We start from the raw sequence: 19,616 nt of genomic DNA, 5'->3' as shown, positions 1-19,616 counted from the left end.
AAAGAAGAAACTTCTTTACTGAAGTTAGCAAACAGGACAGGCTTCTTTTATGTCTTAATTCCTTGAAATCTTTCTCATTCTTGCTTTTCAGCCTGCGAAGCCTCATCATAGGATCAGAGTAAGCAGTTTTTTTTTTTCTGGTACCACATCCAAACATGTGGGATTGGGGTTGTCTGCATGATTAATTAGTTCATGTCTGAGTTGTGATATGAAGGCTGGTTGGGAACTTTCAACTTCAGCCTCTGCTTTCTGCAGGGTTGTGTAACTGCTTACCTGTTCCCGATCTGTGTTAGCAGTGTGACCAGTACCTGCATGAACAAGCAATCAGGAGCTGTAGCTGATGTGACGAGAGAGCACTGAACAGACACTGTGAAGAAAGTACGTATCTGCTTCTCTTAGGAGCTGCTGCAGTGAGTTACTTGGGGCTGAAGGAGGGCAGACAACAGCTAGAAGAGTGGAAGGTGAAGCACACCAGATGTTATGTTTCAGTAGTGTATTTCACTTGGCTATGAGAAAATTAATAAACGGTATAATGTATGAATGTACAGTGGACAGCTTGAGCTGGGCAATTTTGGGATAATGAGGTGCAAAGATAAATAGTCTGATATGGATGCTAGCTCAACTTGCAGTTCATTAGCTCTGTGTTCCAAGTAAGGCCTCTAACTGGTTGTTACAATTCCCGTGTTAACACTTAGTTGCTGTGTCTTCTGTAATTCTGATGATTGTTGTTAAGTCTGGCTATTATTCCAGGGCTCTGCATCTTACTGATGCTCATCTTGCAGAATTAAAGGCACCAAGTACTAGAGAACTTTCTCTGTCTTAATTGCCTGTTCCTGTCCAAATACAGCATGTGCCATTTACCTCACAACTTCATTTCTCTGTTGTGGGGGAAAAGAAACATAACTGGTTTCAAATATTGTATTTCATTGTACCTTCTGAAAATGCTGTTTCTTATGCAAGGCTTTCCTTCATGTCTCAGAAGATCTTGCTGCCAAGAGCGAGTGTGGTTAACCCTTTACGAGTGTGCCTGATTAATCAGAGAAGGCCAGTATCTTATAACACAGTTCCTATTCTAGGTTGTGTCTGCAGTTGTATCTCTGAAGCTATCTGGTCAAGTAATTAATTCCTAAATCTTTGTCCTTAGTATCTTAAACTTGCATTTGACTAAGTACAACTTAGTTTTTGGAGGAAAAGGCTGATGTTCTCAGAGGTTTTTGTTTTGCATCAGTCCTCTTAGTTTCATGTATTTTTGTTTGGGATTGAAGTATGAACAGCAGGTTAAAATCTGATAACTGTCCTAGGGGGGAAAAAAAGGCATATGCATGGTTGGTTCTTGCCAGCTCTGGTTGAGAGAATTCTGTGGTGCTTTAACTACCTGCTCAGAACACTTCTGGCTGTTACACTGGGGGGTGAGCAAGTGCTTGAATCATCATTATTGGCTTTTGATATTTCATTAGCATATGCTGCTGTGTATCTACTATGAAACTGTAGGACATTGTTCTATGAGAGGGAAAGCAGAACCTGAGAGGAGGTGGAATGGCTCTGTTGGCTATTAAGTTCTGTTATTCTGTATTCCTGCTGCCATTTCCCTTGTGAACTATGGAACTGCAGTTAACGCTTGCAGGGAACTCTTAAGACACAACTAATTAGTGTATTTTAATGAGTAAACGACGTGATTCTCCTCCTTTTCCTCCCATCGTGGCTTACTGTTAAATTTGATTGTATTTCATACTTTATCTTTCCAATTGTCAATACTTTTGCAAAACTTAAGATAGTGAGCATTTTTGAGGGTTGTGAGGCAGCACTGATACTTTCCAGTGTCTCAAAATGCAGCGCAGTGCATCCTGGAATCGCGTTTCCTTTTAGCAGCCTTTGGGATGAGCTCAAACCATTAGTATAGGCAAATCCTTTTGCCCATTCACTTCCAAATCTTGGTAGAGAATTCATCTCAGAGTGTTTGGTTGCAAATACAGCAGGAGATGCTTGAAATCTTCTGAGTTATTTAATGCTCTTTTAAGATTAGAAATGTTTTGATTGGAGGGAGCTAGTGACTGAAAAACTTTGACAGTTGGATGTGTGAAGTGTAAGAGATGATAGGAAGAACTTAAGATGAAAGAAAGACAAAGTTATCAGTACAAATGGTAAAGTACGAACATATACAGTCATAGTATTAAAAATAAAATGAATGAAAACAACAACTAACCAATTTCTAATACTTGCTTTTCAGTTTCCATGCAGTATCCCAGATGGATGCAATACAGAATTTGGAGAAGATAATGGTATTAATTGCTGCTGGCTTTAATTGATAGAATGTTCTTACTCAGCCAAGTAATTGATAGCACATAGGCATACTGTAGTTTCTTGGCTGCACAGCTTAAGAGCTGAGAGCCTCATCCTGGCATTTGTTGGGTTTGGTTGGAAAAGGCATTTTTTTTAAGTTAGGAAAAGAACTAAGATATAATCACAAACTGCATGAGTGCAACCTTATGACTTATGTCATGGTTTGTGGCCTTCTGGTTTGTATGGCATTTCTACTTCAAAACACAGGGTTTTGATTCTTCTTGTCACTGCAAAGGAGCAGTGAATGTGAGGACATTGCATCATTTTGCTCACGTAAGCAGTAATATTTCTATGCTAAATTCCATTTTCACTTGTTCTTTCTCGTTAAACTTAAGCATAGATTTTTATGACCAAGATTAATGTTTTGTTTTTGTTGTGGAAGTGAGGTTTTTCTTCTGGTTGTGATGCTGTGGGAAAATGGCTCATAGGTCGAGGCTGTCCAATTGCACGGAGTGACGCTGTTGTTTAAAAAGGGAAACTTGACAGTTGGATAAAACTACTTACTGTTGTCCCCCAAGGGCAATATCTCTCATCTGTTGCAGTGCAGTATGAATTTCACTATGGTAGATAATATTTCACTAGTATGTGTTTATGGTTTTAAACGTGGTATCAGTTATCATTCTGAGACTTTAAGCTCTCTTGTGAGCTGAGGCAGATGGCTTTGGGCTCAAAGGAAGGGGAAGACAAGATCAGACCTGCAAGCAGGAGGTGTTTCTCATAGCATCTAGGAGCTCTTGCTTTCTCCTGCGGCAGTCCTTCCCTTCTGAAAGGCAATTAACCATTAACCACAGGACGCTTGGGGCAGCACTGCTCACCGTGCCATTAATAGCCGTTGCTTGGAAGCCTGCATCCTCCTGTGGGAAGGACATGAGCTGGGGCAGGGGCAGGAGGGCTGTGTCTTCTCTATAGCCTTTATCTTTTGGTCCTGGAAAGCTGTTGGTTATTAATTACTGTTGCAGCTGTAAAAGGGTATGTGCCTGGTGGGTTCAGGGAACTGTAGTAGTGCTGTGAACCTGTGTTTCTGTTGCCTTGGAAGAAAACATGAAATTTTATCAGTGAAGTTTCTAAAGAGCATAGCGTCTTGGGTTAAAAAAAAAAAAAAGAATAGTAAAAAGCTCTCAGATGGTACAGGATGAACAGACAGTTTTGATGCAAGTGTGGGCATGTGTCATGTAACCTACCTAGACAGACAGACCTTTGTGCTTGCAGTGCTGAAGGCATCTATGTGCAGATAGATGCACAGAATTTATTACTTCATCAAGTAGCCTGGGCCTTGAGTCTGTGACTCATCACAGTATCCAGAGGAGGATGGTTATTTTGTATCTGGCTGTGAATTCTTCCTGAATACCAGCTCTTCTGACTGCTGGCTGGGAAGGATTGCGGTGGTGCTCCTGACTTCCAAGGGCCTGCTTTCTAAGTTTGCAGCTTCTCTGAAGGAATAAACAGTTCATCAGATGGCAGTGTCTGAATACATAAAGAAAGAAAAAGAAGTGATGGAGAATAAACAATAAAATTTGGTAGTTCTTTTGAGCCTGCACGAATTCTAGTTTATATCATTTACTTCTTGCAATCCTGAAATAGGGCTTTTGCTAGGTCATGTCTTTTGAGAAAGCCTCCAAGCAGGAATTAATTCAGGAAGATCCTTGGCCTTTGTTAGACAAATTTCACATGGTAGGCAGTACTTAAATATTTTTAAGTACAACTTATGTGGGCTTGCTTGTATTGGTGGAATTCAGCTTAGATTGTCTACAGATTTAGGCAGCACGTCAAATAGGATCTGGACACTTGATTCGACAGTGCAGCTGTGTACTTAGTTTGTGTGTTTGGTTTTTTTTTTTCCTTAGGACAGTATTTGATAGTCACTAGTTGTCACATCAGACTTCAGAAAAAGAGAAGGTTATTGCTGTGCTTGACATGAGAATGAATAATACCCATCTATAAGTTTCAGAGAGTTAATAGTTCAAGTCTGCATCACTGAGATTAGTTTCCAAGGAATACGTTTCTACTTGTTTAACAAAATGAAAACAAATATAAAATTCCAGTATAATCTTTCTAAATTTCCAGTTTAAAAGCTAAATGATGGCTGGTCATGATATTATGCAAGTCTGATCTATATCCAAGTACCTTTAAAATTCTTCTTTTTGAATGCTTCTTATTCTTGTAGATAGCATGGCTTTTTTTCTGTATGCTAACATTTTCCTATTGTTGGCACTACAACTCATGAGCTTCCTAACAAGTGCTCATTTCCTGAAGGATGTAATTCAGATTGATTCAGCTAAAAGAGAAATTGAGAGTGCAGGAGGAAGAACTCTAAAATACAGACATGGCTCCTTTGAAGCTCTGTACAAGATAGGGACATCAGCATTCCTGTGAAAATACAGTTTCAATGTTGCCTGTTGTAGATACTGTTTAAGAGGGGGAGGGAAAAAGGAAACCACCAGCCTTTCCTAGAACACTTCCAGTGTTCTTGCGGCGTAGCTCATGCCATGTAAGATGGCTGTTTCTGAGCATATCGTTTTGTCAAGGTTTGATGGATTTGTGGTTTGTGAGTTTAAGAGGCTGCTGAGAGTTCAGTCTGTTCTGATTACTGTGTTTAGAAACGTTATATCTTGACTCTGACGACCTGAAGGAAAAAAATGCATCTGGTTAATAAACAATTCTGTGTACGTTCACAGGAAGTGTTTTTCACAGGACCTGCATTCTTAAAGGACTTAAAGTTGCAAGGTTTTTTTAAAGCTATTCTGCTTTGTTCAATGCTGTATTTCCTTCCTGCTGTATTTCTGAACTTGTTTTTCTTGTATGTCTCTAAGTATCTTAAAAGCAAAACAAAACTTTGGTTATGTGTATTTTTTACAGTGACTTTTTTTTAATCTGTGTATTTGATCTGTCAGTTGCTAGCAGTGCATGGCTAGCAGTTTTCCAAGCAATGGAGAAACAAATGTCTTTAACATTCCCAAACTATGAATCTTTATGCTGTATGCTGAACACTGTAGGTGTCTACAGGTTGGCTTCTACCTCCCTCCAGCCCAATCTGGCCAGGTAACTAAGGGCTGAGTTTTAGCAGGAGGTAGGGGGGTCTCCTCGTTTTGGTTTTGGATAGCCCTGCAAGGCAAACTCCAACCTCTGCATTAACTTTTCTGCTAACTCAGAGAGTATTGGTCTCTGAACAAATCCAGTGTATGCCTAGTAACTCAATTTTTTTTCTTTAATATTTTCTCTCTTAGGCTGAACCTCTGCAGTGATAAATGCTTCAGTTGGAAAAAGTATTTCCTTTGTAATTATTTCAGCTTGTTGAAAAGTCTCTTAAATTTTTTTGCCTAATGTTGAACGCCCTAAGGAACCACTATTGGAAAAGAAGCACAAATTGTATCTTGGGGATGGGAGAAGGACGCCACTTTGCAGGCGTTTTCAGTCGTTCATGTTTCATGATCTATATGCAAGGTAGATCAAGTTTTCTTCATAAATCTGCCTCAGTTTGTCAGCTCGTTTGACCTCTTTTATCATTGACACAAGTTTATTTTAGGTGTATTATTTACAGAGCCATGGAGTTAGTATTGTTTACATAAATCCCAGTGACAGGTTTTTAGTAATAGGACTTGTCAAAGGGAAGCCTTCAAAGAACCCGTCTTGCAAGCTAGTCCAATTCTGTAATTCTAATGGATAGGTGAAGCACTGCAAGGCCAGCTGATGTTACGGCATCAGCTAAACAAAAATTGCAGTAGGAGTGTCACCAAACTGAAGTCTTGCAGAGTTGATAGCATACAAATAATTTGCATTTGTGAGGAAATTTTAAACAAAAAAAAACCTATTATATTGGCTAAAAATAAGTTTACCTGGGATCACACCAACTCTGTTTTGGTGGGAACGTAAGTTAAACTGGATAAAAGTCACTTTGCTTATGGATATTTTTAATGGAGGTGCTTGCATAGTGAGTACCTGATTTTTGGTGAACGTGTGATTATGTGTTGTCAGGTATATTTCAGACATTTAATAGATTTGCTTTGATATCTTATTCCTAACATGTTAAAATGATACCATGCTTTACCTTCCAGAGAGTGAAATGAGTGACCTACTTGGCAACTGCCTTGTTAGCTTCTGGAACTGAGTGTTTGGTTTTGTAACTGAGAGCAATACTTGAGCTATCTGCTCAGCGTTCTTCTGTCTTCTGCTTGTCTGTACAGACAAAACAAGTGCAAATTCTCTCAAGTTAAATGAATCATCTTTTTGTGATGCCAACATTGTCTCTCTTCCTCCTTTCCCATTAGAGCTGATTTCCCCTGCTTAGTGTTTGGGTACATAATTGCCAGTGGCTAAGCAGGATGCAGGGATCGTGCTGCAGCTGGCTGGTGTGCTTTGCAGTCACAAGGTGTCCAGCCTGCTGCAGCCACCTGTCTGTTCACAGCATCTTAAATCACCATTAGTGCCATACTGCTGGTTGTCATGGCTGGATGATGCATCTTGCAGCTAATGTGCTCTTCTGCCACAAACCTCGTTTTGATTCCTCTTGTTCCCCAAACGTCCTCTGTGACCTCGAGGGGTTTGTACAGTTCCCTTGTGCTTCTCCTTGGCTGCTGATGGAGCTTTGGCGATTTCTACTTGAGATCAGCGTGGTGAGATGAAATGTTTGAGCTCTCTGACACGCTATGATATTAATGATTTCTGTTAAGTACTATAGCTGTTAAATGTAAATGTGCTGTATGTTGGGCCCTAGCATAGGTATGGATTAACTGGACACATTAGCTGTATTGATGTGGAGAGCTTTCTGCCATCTGGAACTGGTGCCAGATTTCTCACTAATGCGCTTGGCAGCTGTTCAACTTCTGGCAATTTCTGTTTCTCCCGCTGCTTAATTATTTCAGAGCTAAGAGGTAGTTTATCTGTATTTGAGAATAACATCGAGGTTCGGTGTTTCAAATTTTGGGGTATAACAAGAGTCTTCAAGGCCTTATAACTTTCCTTGGAATGCTTATTTCTCCCCAAGCTTCATTAATTGAGGTGGATTCATTGTAAAATTGCAAGTAGTCCAGTAGCTGTTGAAGGAATGTGAAGGGGCTGATGTGTCTCACTGACTGATTTATGGTTACGTTTTTCTTAATTAGAAGTTTTTCAATCTCAACAGTTTGATCTGTGCTAGAATAAACCTCGGAAAGGATCACGTAGGATGCTGTGAGTTTGTGCTCTAAATACCATGCTTGGTAAAATGGATTAGTGGTCAGCGCAATTAATCAAGTGGCTGAGATGATACAGATACTTGAATTTTGATTCTCACCTCCTTATCTTGCTTTCTCTGGTTTCTATTTGTAATTCTGAAATCCTTTGTGGGAACAAAGATTATCTTTTGTGGAAAACCTTCCCAGCATTCCTTCTTGGTGCCTTTCAGCTGGTGACTCCTGCAGCTCCTCAGAAATCACTTCCTCTGCCCCCTGCAATGCTGAGGCTCTCTGGCAAGCCAGCTTGTATGAACAAGTGTCACTAAAGTGTGTAATTATCACATTCACATCAGTTGTTCTAGTATCAGTTTCCAAAGCAAAACGCTGCTACTTCTAAATCAGTGTTGGATACTATGATATTTTGTCTTTTATTCCTATAATAACCAAAACTGTTTGCAGGTGCTTATTTGTATACAACTTGCCCCCCTAAAAATGAAGCTCAGGACAGTTTCACTGCTGTGTCATGTTAAATCACGGTTATGCTTGTAGGAAGGAACCTCCAAGCTCTTCACTGTTGCCAGTCACATATTTATACCAATTTGCAAGCTACTCCTTTAAAGGCTCTTTGGAATTAAATCCAAAAGGGTTTCTTTTTGTCTAAAACAATAATAATTAACTCTGATAGCTTCCTGAGTTTCATGAGCATTGCTGTGCTAATAAACCTCAAAGTGTGTTATGCATTGCTGATTACTTTCCTGCTTGTTAATTTTGCATTCACCGTGCTCTAGTGCTAGGAAGAATATTTAATCCTCTTTAAATATTATTTTGGTATAGTTTCTTAAAAGGGCTTGACCTCTCACTGCAAAATCTCTAGTTATTTAACAAAGGAAAGCAAAATGAAAAGAAAGAAATGTAGATATCTACTTTCTGTTACAAAAACTTTGCAGTCAAGGGCTTCTTCATGGTGGGATTTCCATGACTGTGGACAGGGAGTGGTGGTCACCTCCAGGGAGGTGGATTGATGGTTTACTCTGCATGTGTGTGTGTGTGTGTGTGTGTGTATTTTTTTTTTTTTCTTTAACAGAATTGAAGACATAGGGTAACATTGATTAGCTGCAGAGGTTATAGTCACCACTGAGAACACTAAGGCGCGATGTTTGAAATGGATTGTGAAACAAAATTTGCAGACCTTGTTGTGCCAGAGGTCTGCCCAGCACACTGTCCTGTCTGACAGTGCTTGGTACTGGAGGAGTGGAGAGAGGAATAGTAGTGTGCACGTAGAATAACCCTTCTGTGCTCTGTCCAGAGATATCATGCATCATGTTGGATTTAATCTCACACTGAACCTATATCTTGTGCACTTTTAACAATCATTCTTTGAGGTTATCTGTGCACTTGGCTTCTACGATGCCCTGTCCTTTTATCAATTGTGAGCACGGGGCGAAGATCTGATTCCAGAAAGTGAAAATTTAGGATTTCTTCTTATCTCTTGAACCCTAAGCACAAAGAAGACTTTCTTCATATCCAAAAGTCACACAGGATTTTGTCAGCTCCATTCATCTGCCAGCAGTAGCTCAGTGACAGATTGAACTGTGGCTTTAAGAGGAGCAGTTCAGCTCAGCCTGGCTCTGGACAACACCCAAGGCAGAGCTCTACTGGGCTGCACGAGGGAGGTGTGCACCCAGGGGGCACCAAGGCTGCTGTCTGCTGCAGAGTGTCTGCTGGGAGTGGGCAGTGCTGCTATGGGGAGCTGCAGTGCTGGGATGGGTGCTCCTCAGAGAGCTTGGGTACAGAGCAGCTGTGGGAAATGTTTTTGGTAGAAGTGCAGACAGGAGAGTAAGTAAAATGAATTTGATACTCTGATGGCTTTCTGGAGGCTTTTCTGGGAAGTGGAAGGGTGGTCAGCAGTATGTTTCTTTGCTATTGCTGTGACACTCATAGAAAGCATAAGTTCAGGTGTTTCAATAAATGCAGTTGTTCAGCTCCCTATAAAAATACAGGAATACACTGAAGTGGTACAGGGTACCTTTGTTACATTAGGACATATAGAATGTAATGTAAACTTAATCTCTGCTCGGTGACATTGCTGTCTCCGGTCTGTGTCATTCTTAATGCTCTTGACAAAGTCAATGCTGTGTTTCCCATCTTTTTTCCTGTAGGAGAAATTTGATTAAATGCTGCATTTGGATCAGGCTGCTCAGACATGTGATGGAGTCACTCTCCCTAGAGGTGTTCAAGAGATTTACAGATGTGGCACTGAGGGATGTGGTTTAGTGGATGTGGTGATGGGTTGATGTTTGGGATAGATGATCCCATTGATCTTTCCCAACCTTAAGGTTATGTGTTTCTGTGTTTTTTAAAAATTTTTTATTTTTTTTCAGCATCACGTTGCTGATGAACTGCTGAGGGCTCCTTGCTGAGGAGTTGAACTTAATTTTTTATTTCCTCTGTTTTTCTTCTTTTCCTGAGTTTTCATGCGACTTTGCATCTCTTTTTTTCATGGAGTGTGACGTAACCAGGCTTCCACTCCAGGAAAGCCTGGGGTGTGTTGCCAGTGCAGTAATTCACCCCTCAGCTCTGGCTTTGGTTGCGACTCGCTGTTACAGCAGATAATGACTTTGTTTGAGTGTGTGCACTCTAATTGCTCAACTGGTTCATCAGGGTCACTCAGGTGAGCTTGGAGTGTTGGTCATGACTGGGATTCTCACTTTCTTTGTTTGCCAGAAAATTCAGGTTTTAAAGAAGTGACTTATCATGGCAGCAGCTTGCTTGAGTTTGTTTGGTTTTTTTTTCCACTGTAAACAACAATCTATAGAAAGGACAGAAAGATATTTCTTTTTTTCAATTAACGTACAGTGAAAGTAGGTGTGCACAGTTCCAGTTTTCCTGATCCATGTCAGATTTCCTTCTATCATTTACCTGTACAAAATATCTTTTTGAAACAAGAAGTTTTACAATGACTGAAATGGATATCCAGGTCTGATATAAATATATACATGTACACACACACATACATATATATCTTTTTTTTTTTAAAAAAAGAGCTTTTGGTTGTCCAGATATGACAACTGTATAGTTTGTCTCTTACTTAAAACTTGTGCACACTGAATTGTATCAGTCAGCATATGGCCCAGTAACTAGGTCTTATAAGGTCCTTCTGCCATCCTGCAGTGTCTTGAGTAGTGTGAAGAATTTGATGTGATTGGTTAACTTGGTCGAATAGGGACGTTCTTGGTACAGATTTAGGACAAGGGAAGTTTCCATGGTTCACTTTGGGAACCTAACAAATATTTAAAAAAATGTATGCCTTTTGCTCCTTTGGTAGCGGTGAAATAGGAAACACGTGTTTTCGTACTGTGGTTGTTAGTGCAACTGTTAGATCATTAGACTTCTCTAGGACTCTTGGTTGAATGTGATCTGCTTTTGCTGGCTAGTTCTTGTATTGCCCCCACCCCTCTGAGCTGTGCCTTGCTCGGAAGCAGATCTTCCAGTACATTTTTCATCAAGGCTTTCTCTGGGAGAATATCGTTCAGCTGCTCCATAGCGAACATGAAGACCACACTCAGTGTTTCTGCCAAGACTTTAGCTTGTTTTAGCATTACCTTATGCATCTGCTGTTTGTTTACTTGAACCTCACAGGTCCTACCAGGCTCCCTACTCACCATTATTACTCATGTGCTTTAAAAAAGGTGATGGTTGTAGTTCTCGCACTTTTTTCCTCTTTTCTGTAACATCTGGGTGAGAGTATCTCATTGCATTTTTTTCTGTCTGTTGTAAGCTTGCTATTGTTTCAGCCCCATTTGGATTACTTCTACAAGATTCTTCTAATATTTCCTCTAATATGCTATTCAGCCATCTCCTTCTCCTCCTTGTCATGTTATTGTTCCCTTCCTCCCCATTCCTAAGTCTTTGCTGTATTTTTTTTTGTATTTTGTCTGTTTCACATAATGTTGTGAATCTTCTCATTGCCTACAGACATTTTACCCTTGATGATTCCCTCTGTTTGTTTCATCTTGTGTGGTAAAAAAAAAAAAACAAACAAACAAGCAACGTTCTTACTTTAAATTCCTTCATGTTTGTTCCTCTTCCAGATATTAAGATCATTACTAAATTTGGGGAGTTTCATACTAATATTTTGAATCAAATAATGCACAGTGCCTAAGATCAAGAGAAACAATACTGCTAACAAAGGAAAAGGCAATTTATAAAGCAGGCACTCCTGACATCCAATATTATCTTGCCATTTACCAGATATTAGAAACGTCCCAATATTTTTTTCTTGTCTTTTTGTAACGTTTCTGGGTGCTCTTATGGTCACTGAGTACCAACATGTTTAAATGCTACGGCTGGTGGTTTTTTGTGTGATTGCAATCTTGAGTGTAGAGAATGTACATGTATTTTATGCGCAAGAACTTCTTTACAGTGAGGTGACGGAGCACTGGAACAGGCTGCCCAGGGAGGTGGTGGAGTCTCCTTCTCTGGAGATGTTCAAGACCTGCCTGGATGCCGACCTGTGCGACCTGCTGTAGGGAACCTGCTTTGGCAGGGGGGTTGGACACGATGATCCCTGGAGGTCCCTTCTAACACCTGCAATTCTGTGATTCTGTGATTTTCTTAATGACAAAGTGGGGATGTGGGACAAAGTTGTCCACTAGGACTTTCTCAGAAAAATATCTTTGGAGCTTAATTATAGTATTGTCTGATGTGTCCATCTGTTATAGAAGATGTGGAGGTTCCCAAGTTAAACAGGGGAGTTGCTGTAGCTATCTTGGAAGGAGTCTTAAAAGTAATATCAGACAGTTGTAGGTAGAAAAAGGGAGAGCAAAAGAGGTTACCAAAGCTAGAAGTGGAATGGAGGCATGAGTTAAATTATGCCTGAAATTTGAGTGATGAACCAGTGCTCACCAAAAGGGATGGTGGGAGAGGAGGTGGGGGGAGGGGGGGAAGAAAATTGACTGCCTGTCCCCCTCCCTCCCTTTTTTTTGATCAGATGCCTTTACATTTCTCTTCACATCAGTGTGGTCTAGGGCTCTTTGCCATCATCAACTTCAGTTCGTATGCTGTCTTAACTTTGCTCTTGTTCTAGTGTCCTCAGATAATACTCTATGAAAACACTTGTGGCTTTTGAAGAGCACTTCATCACTATCTGGTGTAGTTTCTGTAACACTCAGTGCAGAAGAGATCTGAGAGATTTCTGTATGAATTATAAGTGGCGTAGGAGGAAAGCTTCTGCAGTACAAAAGCTGGATGCAATTCTGTGGCTTCCTATGGAAGTCTTCCTTGTTAATATAGTGTGTGTTTCTAAGCTGTATTGTATTCAGCTTTCTGAAGGAAGGAATCTTTGGTAATTGTCTCAATTCACAATAGAAGCTTAAAGGCAGAAAGCAAACAACCAAATACAGAGGGGAACAAAGTTGTTTTGCTTGTGTCTTAGTTTTTCCTGTATCAATTCTTTCTGATCAGAGTTGCACTGCTAATAAAACAGCTGTACTGCAAAAGCTTGAAATATATAACTTGTTAACTTTTGCACCTGTAGAATTTTATTACTGAAAATGAGTTATCCATGTCTGTAGTCAATCATTGAAATTTCAGAAGCTGTTTTATCAGCCCTCAGATTTGGGATATGATTGTTCTTTTGAATTTTTTTTTTAAATTTTAATGCTGTTTTTAGCATAAAATTTGGTTATTGTAACCATTTTGCTATGAATTTTTTTTCCAGGTTTCACTAAATGGTACACAGTTTACAGACAGTTCTGTTGGATCAGAGTTCACAGGGGTTTCTCAGGTAAGTACAGCCAGATTTTGTGGGTGTGTATGGTAGCAGAAAGATATCAATGGGAGAGAGAATTACAGTGACATACAGAGGAAAAACCTTGGAAATAATCTGCAGTTCTGTTTGCATTAAGGATTTTACTAACTGAAGTCAGTTTCTGATCACTTCACAGTTCAAGCTTTAAAAAGCAGTGAAAGCAAAGTTTTATTGTTGTAATAAGCTTGAAATTGGACATGGGTGTGAAAAAAGCTATGCAGTTTTATGGTAATAAAGCTATTCTTGGAAATAAATCTAAATACGTAGCAGAGGCAGTTATTTCTGTTCCAGCTTGTCCTACTTCCAACTTTCCTTTATGAATGTTACATCTGAACATGTTTCAGAGAGAAAAAGTGAGACTGGATGTTTTCTTGCAGAGATCCATCTCTCTTTAAGCTTGACTGGTGAAAAAGTCTCTTGCTTTGCTTAAAATGTACCCTTATCTCTGACGATGCTAAGGAGAAATACAAAATATATGCATGACTGAAATCCAAGCTAATGAGAAGGTTGATCACTGCTGTTGAAATGTTCACGATTGTTCAATGTGTTTGTAATCTGTTAAATACAAAAGAGCAATTTGTAGCTTGCTTTCCACATGACAAAGCTATTACAGAACTCGGTGATCTAGATGATGGTATAGATTTTTATTGTGGTGTCATTTCCAGGGAGGTGGTTGAGTCACCATCCCTGAATGTGTTTAAAAACTGTTTGGATGTGGTGCTCAGGGACATAATTTAGGGGAGGGTTGTCGGAGTTAGGGTAGTATGGGTAGGTTGTGGTTGGACTTGATGATCTTTAAGGTCTTTTCCAACCTGAGCGATTCTATGATTCTCTGGTTTTAGCTATCAGTTTTATTAGGATTAAACTACTTAGTGAGAGCACTTGGACATGTGAATGATGAATCATCCCAAGTTCATTCTTAGCAGTTTACTACATCTTGCTTTAGGAACCAGCTCTCTGTTTGGAACTTAAAATCTTTCTTTGAAGTTCTTGGTTGTGAATATCAGCCCAGTTCGGGGAGGCTATTAAGATTTTACATAGTGTGTTAACAGCCATTAAGATGGTTGTTCCTGCTCTATTCGCCATTGTGTGTTTTTGTTTGCTTAATGGTACTGATAAAACTTGCATAACTGAAGTTGCAGCTTCTGGAAGTCCTCTGGGGTCTGTTTACCTTGAACCTTACCTTAGTAAAAGTGTCAGGTTGCCTTCACTTCTGGATATTTACATCGTTGTCTTCTGCTTTTCCTCCTTGTTGGAAGATGTTCTGCTGCTGATGTTTGTAAGATTTTGCCTTCAGAAACTGTAAACTGTTTTCCAGTATCTAAAAGGGGCCTGCAAGAAAGCTGGAAGGAGCTCTTTTTATCAGGGAGAACAGTGATAGGACAAGGGGTAGCAACTTCAAGAGGATATGTTTAGATTAAATATTTAGAAGTAATTCTTCAGTATGAGAGTGTTAAGGCACTGGAACAGGCTGCCCAGGCAAGTTGTGGATGGTGCCGTCCTTGGAAGCATGCAAGACCAGGTTCTGTGTGGTTTTGAGCAACCTTATCTAGTGGAAAATGTCCCTGCCCATGGCAAGAGGCTGGAACTAGATGGTCTTTAAGATCTCTTCTATCTCACATGTTTCCATGATTTGGAGGTTTGCATGGAGGGTGTTAATAATTAAGGCAGAGCTAGTAGCTGTCACATGAGACAAATCTGAGTTGTGCCTTTATGAGATCATAGAATCACAAAGGGTGGAAAAACCTCCAAGATCAGTTAGTCCATATTTTGTTCCATCAGTTATTACTTTAAACTCCTGTGAAGTTGTTTGGCTTGCTCTGCCTGACATGTTTTAGGACATCAGTCTTGATGAGTAATCATAATTTCAGGTCTGAAATGCAATTTCGTGCACAGTAGAATCTTGGAAGGGAAAGTAAATTTTTGGTTGCCTCTGTCCTCGTAGGATTATTTTATTCATTAGTTGATAGTAGAGTTTAAGGCTTCTTTGACTGGCTTTGTTAAAGTGAAGCTAAGCTTTTCTTTAGCAACAAGCTTAGCTAAAAGTGTTTTTGTTTCAACACGTTTCAAAAGAGAGATGACACTGACCTTCAGAGCTGCTTCTTTCCCTTTCAGTTCTGAGAGTGACAACAATAAAAGAAATTATCCTTTTTTTAATTTTTACTTAAAAGCTTTTTTTGCTCTTAGGCTGAATTATTTTAGAAAGGAAAGCTGTATCCCTGGAAGAATTGCTTCTTATATTGAATTTATTCATGATCACAATTGTTTGCCAGACTGATATTAAGACTGCAGTATTTGATCCTAAGACAATCCAAATATTCACCATTGAATGATGGCGAGTTTTACTTTGAGAATCTCAGGATGTTTTTTTGAGTATATGTTCTGTGAATAACCACTTCTCCCTCCTGCCATTTACTTGTAGACACCATTTACCTTTGGCTTGGGCCAAAGGGCACCATATACAACTGGCGAGCATTGTCTTCTTTGTAGAAGTGAACGAAAGGATAGTTCGCTTTCAGAGAGCGGAATAAAGAATTCTAGCAAAACAGCACTTTCCACATCTCCAAAAGCAAACAATATGCTGCATCTTCCACTGTGGGTGTGTCCAGACTGTAGGCGAACAGTCGAAAAGGAGGAGAGGCATGCTACAATAGAGCAATCTCTTGTGGTAAGTTGAAGTACTTCAGTAGAATAAGATGATGTGCTGTGAGATGCTGAGCGCTACTTTGTGCTTTGGAACCACTTCAGCTGCAAGTGCAGAAATGGCATTTCAGTTGGTCTTGAGGTTTTTTCTGTGAGCTAAATGAAGCAGGTAAGTTCCACGTGTTTGAAAAATGGGGAGTTTCAAGTCTGAGATTCGGATAGCTGAATAGAGAAGTTTCTCGTGCTGTTGTTTGTTATTGTTTCTTTTTCCTTAAGAAAGGACAACTTTTTATAGTGTGCATGTAACAATAATTTGTTTGCAGCACTGCAGACACTGCTTTAATATCCAGTGTAAATATTTCAAGCTGCCTTTCTTATTTAGTGGCTGTTTTTTTTTTATTAACTGTTAAAATATGTTCTCAAAGGAGAATTCAAGCTCATAAAGAGTTGTCTTTTCATGACTAAGATACAAAAAGTTTGATGTCATGTCCAGTGAATTCCATTTGACTTGAACTGCAGTACTATACCAAAAAAACCAAATCTTCACATATGATTTGGGTAGCCTTACATTTCTGATAATAGCTTGTGGGCATATACAGACTTTATTTCAGTAAGCATATCAGCGTGAAATAAGATTGTTTTTGTATAGTGTATGCAGTTAAACTCATATTAACAAATGAGTTCCTATGGAGTGTAATACGGAAGATTTAAGAGTATGTCCTTGTGCCTACAGCTGAAGATTGCTAATTTTCTTACTGTTAACAAGGCTTATGGAAATTAATCCAAAAAGATTATATCAAAGGGGGTTATGTTAGTAGCTGGGTGGTAATATATTCTAGAGGTGCCAAAGAACAGCTGGACTGAAGCACATTATTGTTCAACTGAGTAAAAAGTTCTGACGCATTTCACTGTAACTGAGCTCAAATGGAAATCATCCTGCATGTGCAAGCAAGGCAGAACTTGCTTTGTAAAAGTCTTGTTCAGTTAAATATACTCTAGATAAGATCAAAGTGGTTGGTATCTGGCAAGAGGAATTTTTAAAAGCAAAGTGTCCTTCAATTCCAGCAACTTTAAAAAGCACCTAACTGGATGAAATGGCTAGTCACTTTTGGAAAAAACAGCCAGGGCGGAGTGGGGGGGAAGCTCTGAAATCTGTTCAGTCACTGTGAGCCAGAGTGTGAGTGGCTTGCTGCAGATGTTCTTGTGCTCAGGCTGCTGTTGCTGTCGTTGCCATGATGTTCTGATGCTTGATTTGCCTCAGCACCAGCCACAGTAGCTGCGCATACCATTGCTGATGGATGTATACAAGTTTGTTTTAATGTCTGTCTTATCCTGCTCCAGGATTTGGGGTGAAGCACAGAAATCCGTTCAGTTCTCATAATCTGAGAGAGGTTTCTGCCTGGCATCACAGAAGGTGGTGGCAACCTGGGGAGGGTGTAGGAGGGGCAGCGTGGGTCAGTGGGTGGAGTGCAGCGGAGGAGCAGAAACTGGAGACCGAAATACCAGCAGCCTCTGGAGAGAGTGGTGTCATTTGTTAGCAGTGAGCAGCACTGCACACAGGAGATGGAAAGCTGCTGTTACTGGGAACTGATGCTAACATCCATTGTGGTCAAGTAATATGCCTTGCTGCTATATACAAGAAGATTTTATGCTTTCTGTGGAATGGGTTGTTAAACTAAAAGAATCAAACACACTGTCAAATAAGAGACTGAAGAGATATTACTGGTTTATGTGGTTAATTGTGGATGATGCAATCCTTCTTTTAGCTTAGTTCATTGTTTATGCTGGAGTGCATAAAAGTGATAATTATAACCAACGTGCTTCAGTTATTAGAAATGAAACTATTTACATTGCTGGCTTTCTCAGTCCATCTTGTGCATTTATTAGGCTTTTCAAAGATAAATCCTTTGTGGCCAGTTGAGTCTTCTCCCAAAAAATATTCAGCACTAAGAAATGCCGTGTTATTTGCCTACATATGAACATTTCACACTTGAATCTTGCAAACCAAAGTTGCTACCAGTTTTGTTTTTTTTCTTTCAGAGCCAAGATTTCCTTTTGCACATGCCTCTTGGAAACAGTGGATCACAGCAGGAATCTGTAGGAGGAGGAAGAATAACTGTTGGTGCTCAGACAGTGCCTGCTGCTGATCTTAACAATTCCTCTCCTTCAGACATAGCATGCAACTGTGAGGCCTGTAATGAGCGCAGGTAAGAACTGAATTCAGACTTAGAATAATGCCTGTACTCAGACTATCAGCAGTCTTGTGGCTTAAATGGGGCTATCTGACAATAGCAGTAACTTAGGGATGGTGGCTTTTATTCAATTTTTGATTTTATTTTCTGCATGTACTCTTTGGGCTGTTTTAGACATGATTTTCCTGGGAAGAGTCTTCAGAATAGTGGGAATAAATACACCTGTGTGATGTACAAATTGAGAGGAGTTTTTTTTTTGTCATTGTTTGCAGAGAAATTTCAGCAGAGACTGAACGTGAATCTCAGCAGCTTCAAAATTACTGGTCAGAAGTAAGATACATGGTTCGATGTATCTATCGCCAAGCTGGGACCCCTTTGGCAGACGACCAAGACCAATCTTTGGTACCAGATAAAGAAGGAATGAAAGAGCTGGTGGACAGGTATAGAACTTCAAAGAAACTACTTATTAAATACTAAAAGGTGTCTTTTAATGAGTACTAAATTAGTGTATTTCTTTTTACCAGCTTTAAGTCTGATGGCTTAGAATGATTGCCTCTCAACTAGAATGAGAAGTTATAGAGGTCAGCTGTATTCCATGCAGGATTTTAAAGTGCTGGATTGAGTGTGTGAAATACGTGAAAACTGTTTATATGCATCTGGAATAGGAATATTAGTGCATAATTATGAAAAGATCCCAAAAACATTAATCCTCAAAAGATATTGAGATGATTACTACTACTAATAAGTCTGTCTGGCTTGGATTTCCCCACAGGAAACACCTTTCCTTGCTGAACTAACTTGATTTTATAATAGTGATTGCATTCTGTAGTAGTTGTAGCAGCTAGAAGTTAGAGAAGGAAAAATTTGGACTTTGATCATTAGGAGAGGCAGATTATGAGAAGTTTGTTTTCATATCAGAAATTGAAAGTGCATCTTTTTCTAGGTGTAAGTCAAGGATATGCTTTTGAATTCTTTGATTGTTTTTTTTTTTTTTTTCCTTGGGAGACAGCCACACTGTTTTAAGTGCTCCAGCATGTTCATTTCATTTTCTGTCCAGTTTATTGTGTGGAAAAAAGAGTAGATTCTCTTATTGACTCTGTACTTAATTTACAAAGGTCTGGCTGGACTAAGCACCCATAGTTCTTAAGCAGAATTTCTACTTGAGGCAATGCTGGTAAGGTAGAGAAATGTTTTGAAAGATTCTAATCTAGTACAGTTCTTTGTGACTGTATTTCTGAATGAGTCTTAATAAATACTTGAATAATCTTTTTGTGCTCTTGCTATAAAAACTGAATGCTCAGTTTTGAACGTGAGTTGTGTAACTGTAGAATAATACAATATGCCTTCCTGTTAGTCACACTTGGTTTATTTAAACTAAGCGATCAAAACATGCAACATAGCTTTTGAAATCAAAGATTCTTAAATTGTAACGTAGTGTCTAATTAAAACTGAATCACAGCTATAGTTTTCCTTAATGGAAAA

The 19,616-nt window shown here is 39.4% G+C and overlaps 1 protein-coding gene across 1 annotated transcript in view; it reads left to right on the top strand.

Annotated features, from left to right (window-relative positions):
- FAM193A (family with sequence similarity 193 member A) overlaps window positions 1–19,616 on the top strand; it is a 70,771-nt gene that overhangs the window by 13,297 nt on the left and 37,858 nt on the right. The window contains exons 2-5 of the mRNA XM_048942541.1: window positions 13,210–13,275; window positions 15,722–15,967; window positions 17,983–18,149; window positions 18,407–18,574. Of these exons, the coding sequence (XP_048798498.1) occupies window positions 13,210–13,275; window positions 15,722–15,967; window positions 17,983–18,149; window positions 18,407–18,574 (647 nt within the window). The remainder of the gene's footprint in view (window positions 1–13,209; window positions 13,276–15,721; window positions 15,968–17,982; window positions 18,150–18,406; window positions 18,575–19,616) is intronic.

This window comes from Lagopus muta, chromosome 4, assembly GCF_023343835.1.
Source record: "Lagopus muta isolate bLagMut1 chromosome 4, bLagMut1 primary, whole genome shotgun sequence".
Classification (NCBI taxonomy): domain Eukaryota; kingdom Metazoa; phylum Chordata; class Aves; order Galliformes; family Phasianidae; genus Lagopus; species Lagopus muta.
Note: the sequence above shows the minus strand (reverse complement) of the source record. Positions and strands in the feature narration are given on the sequence as shown.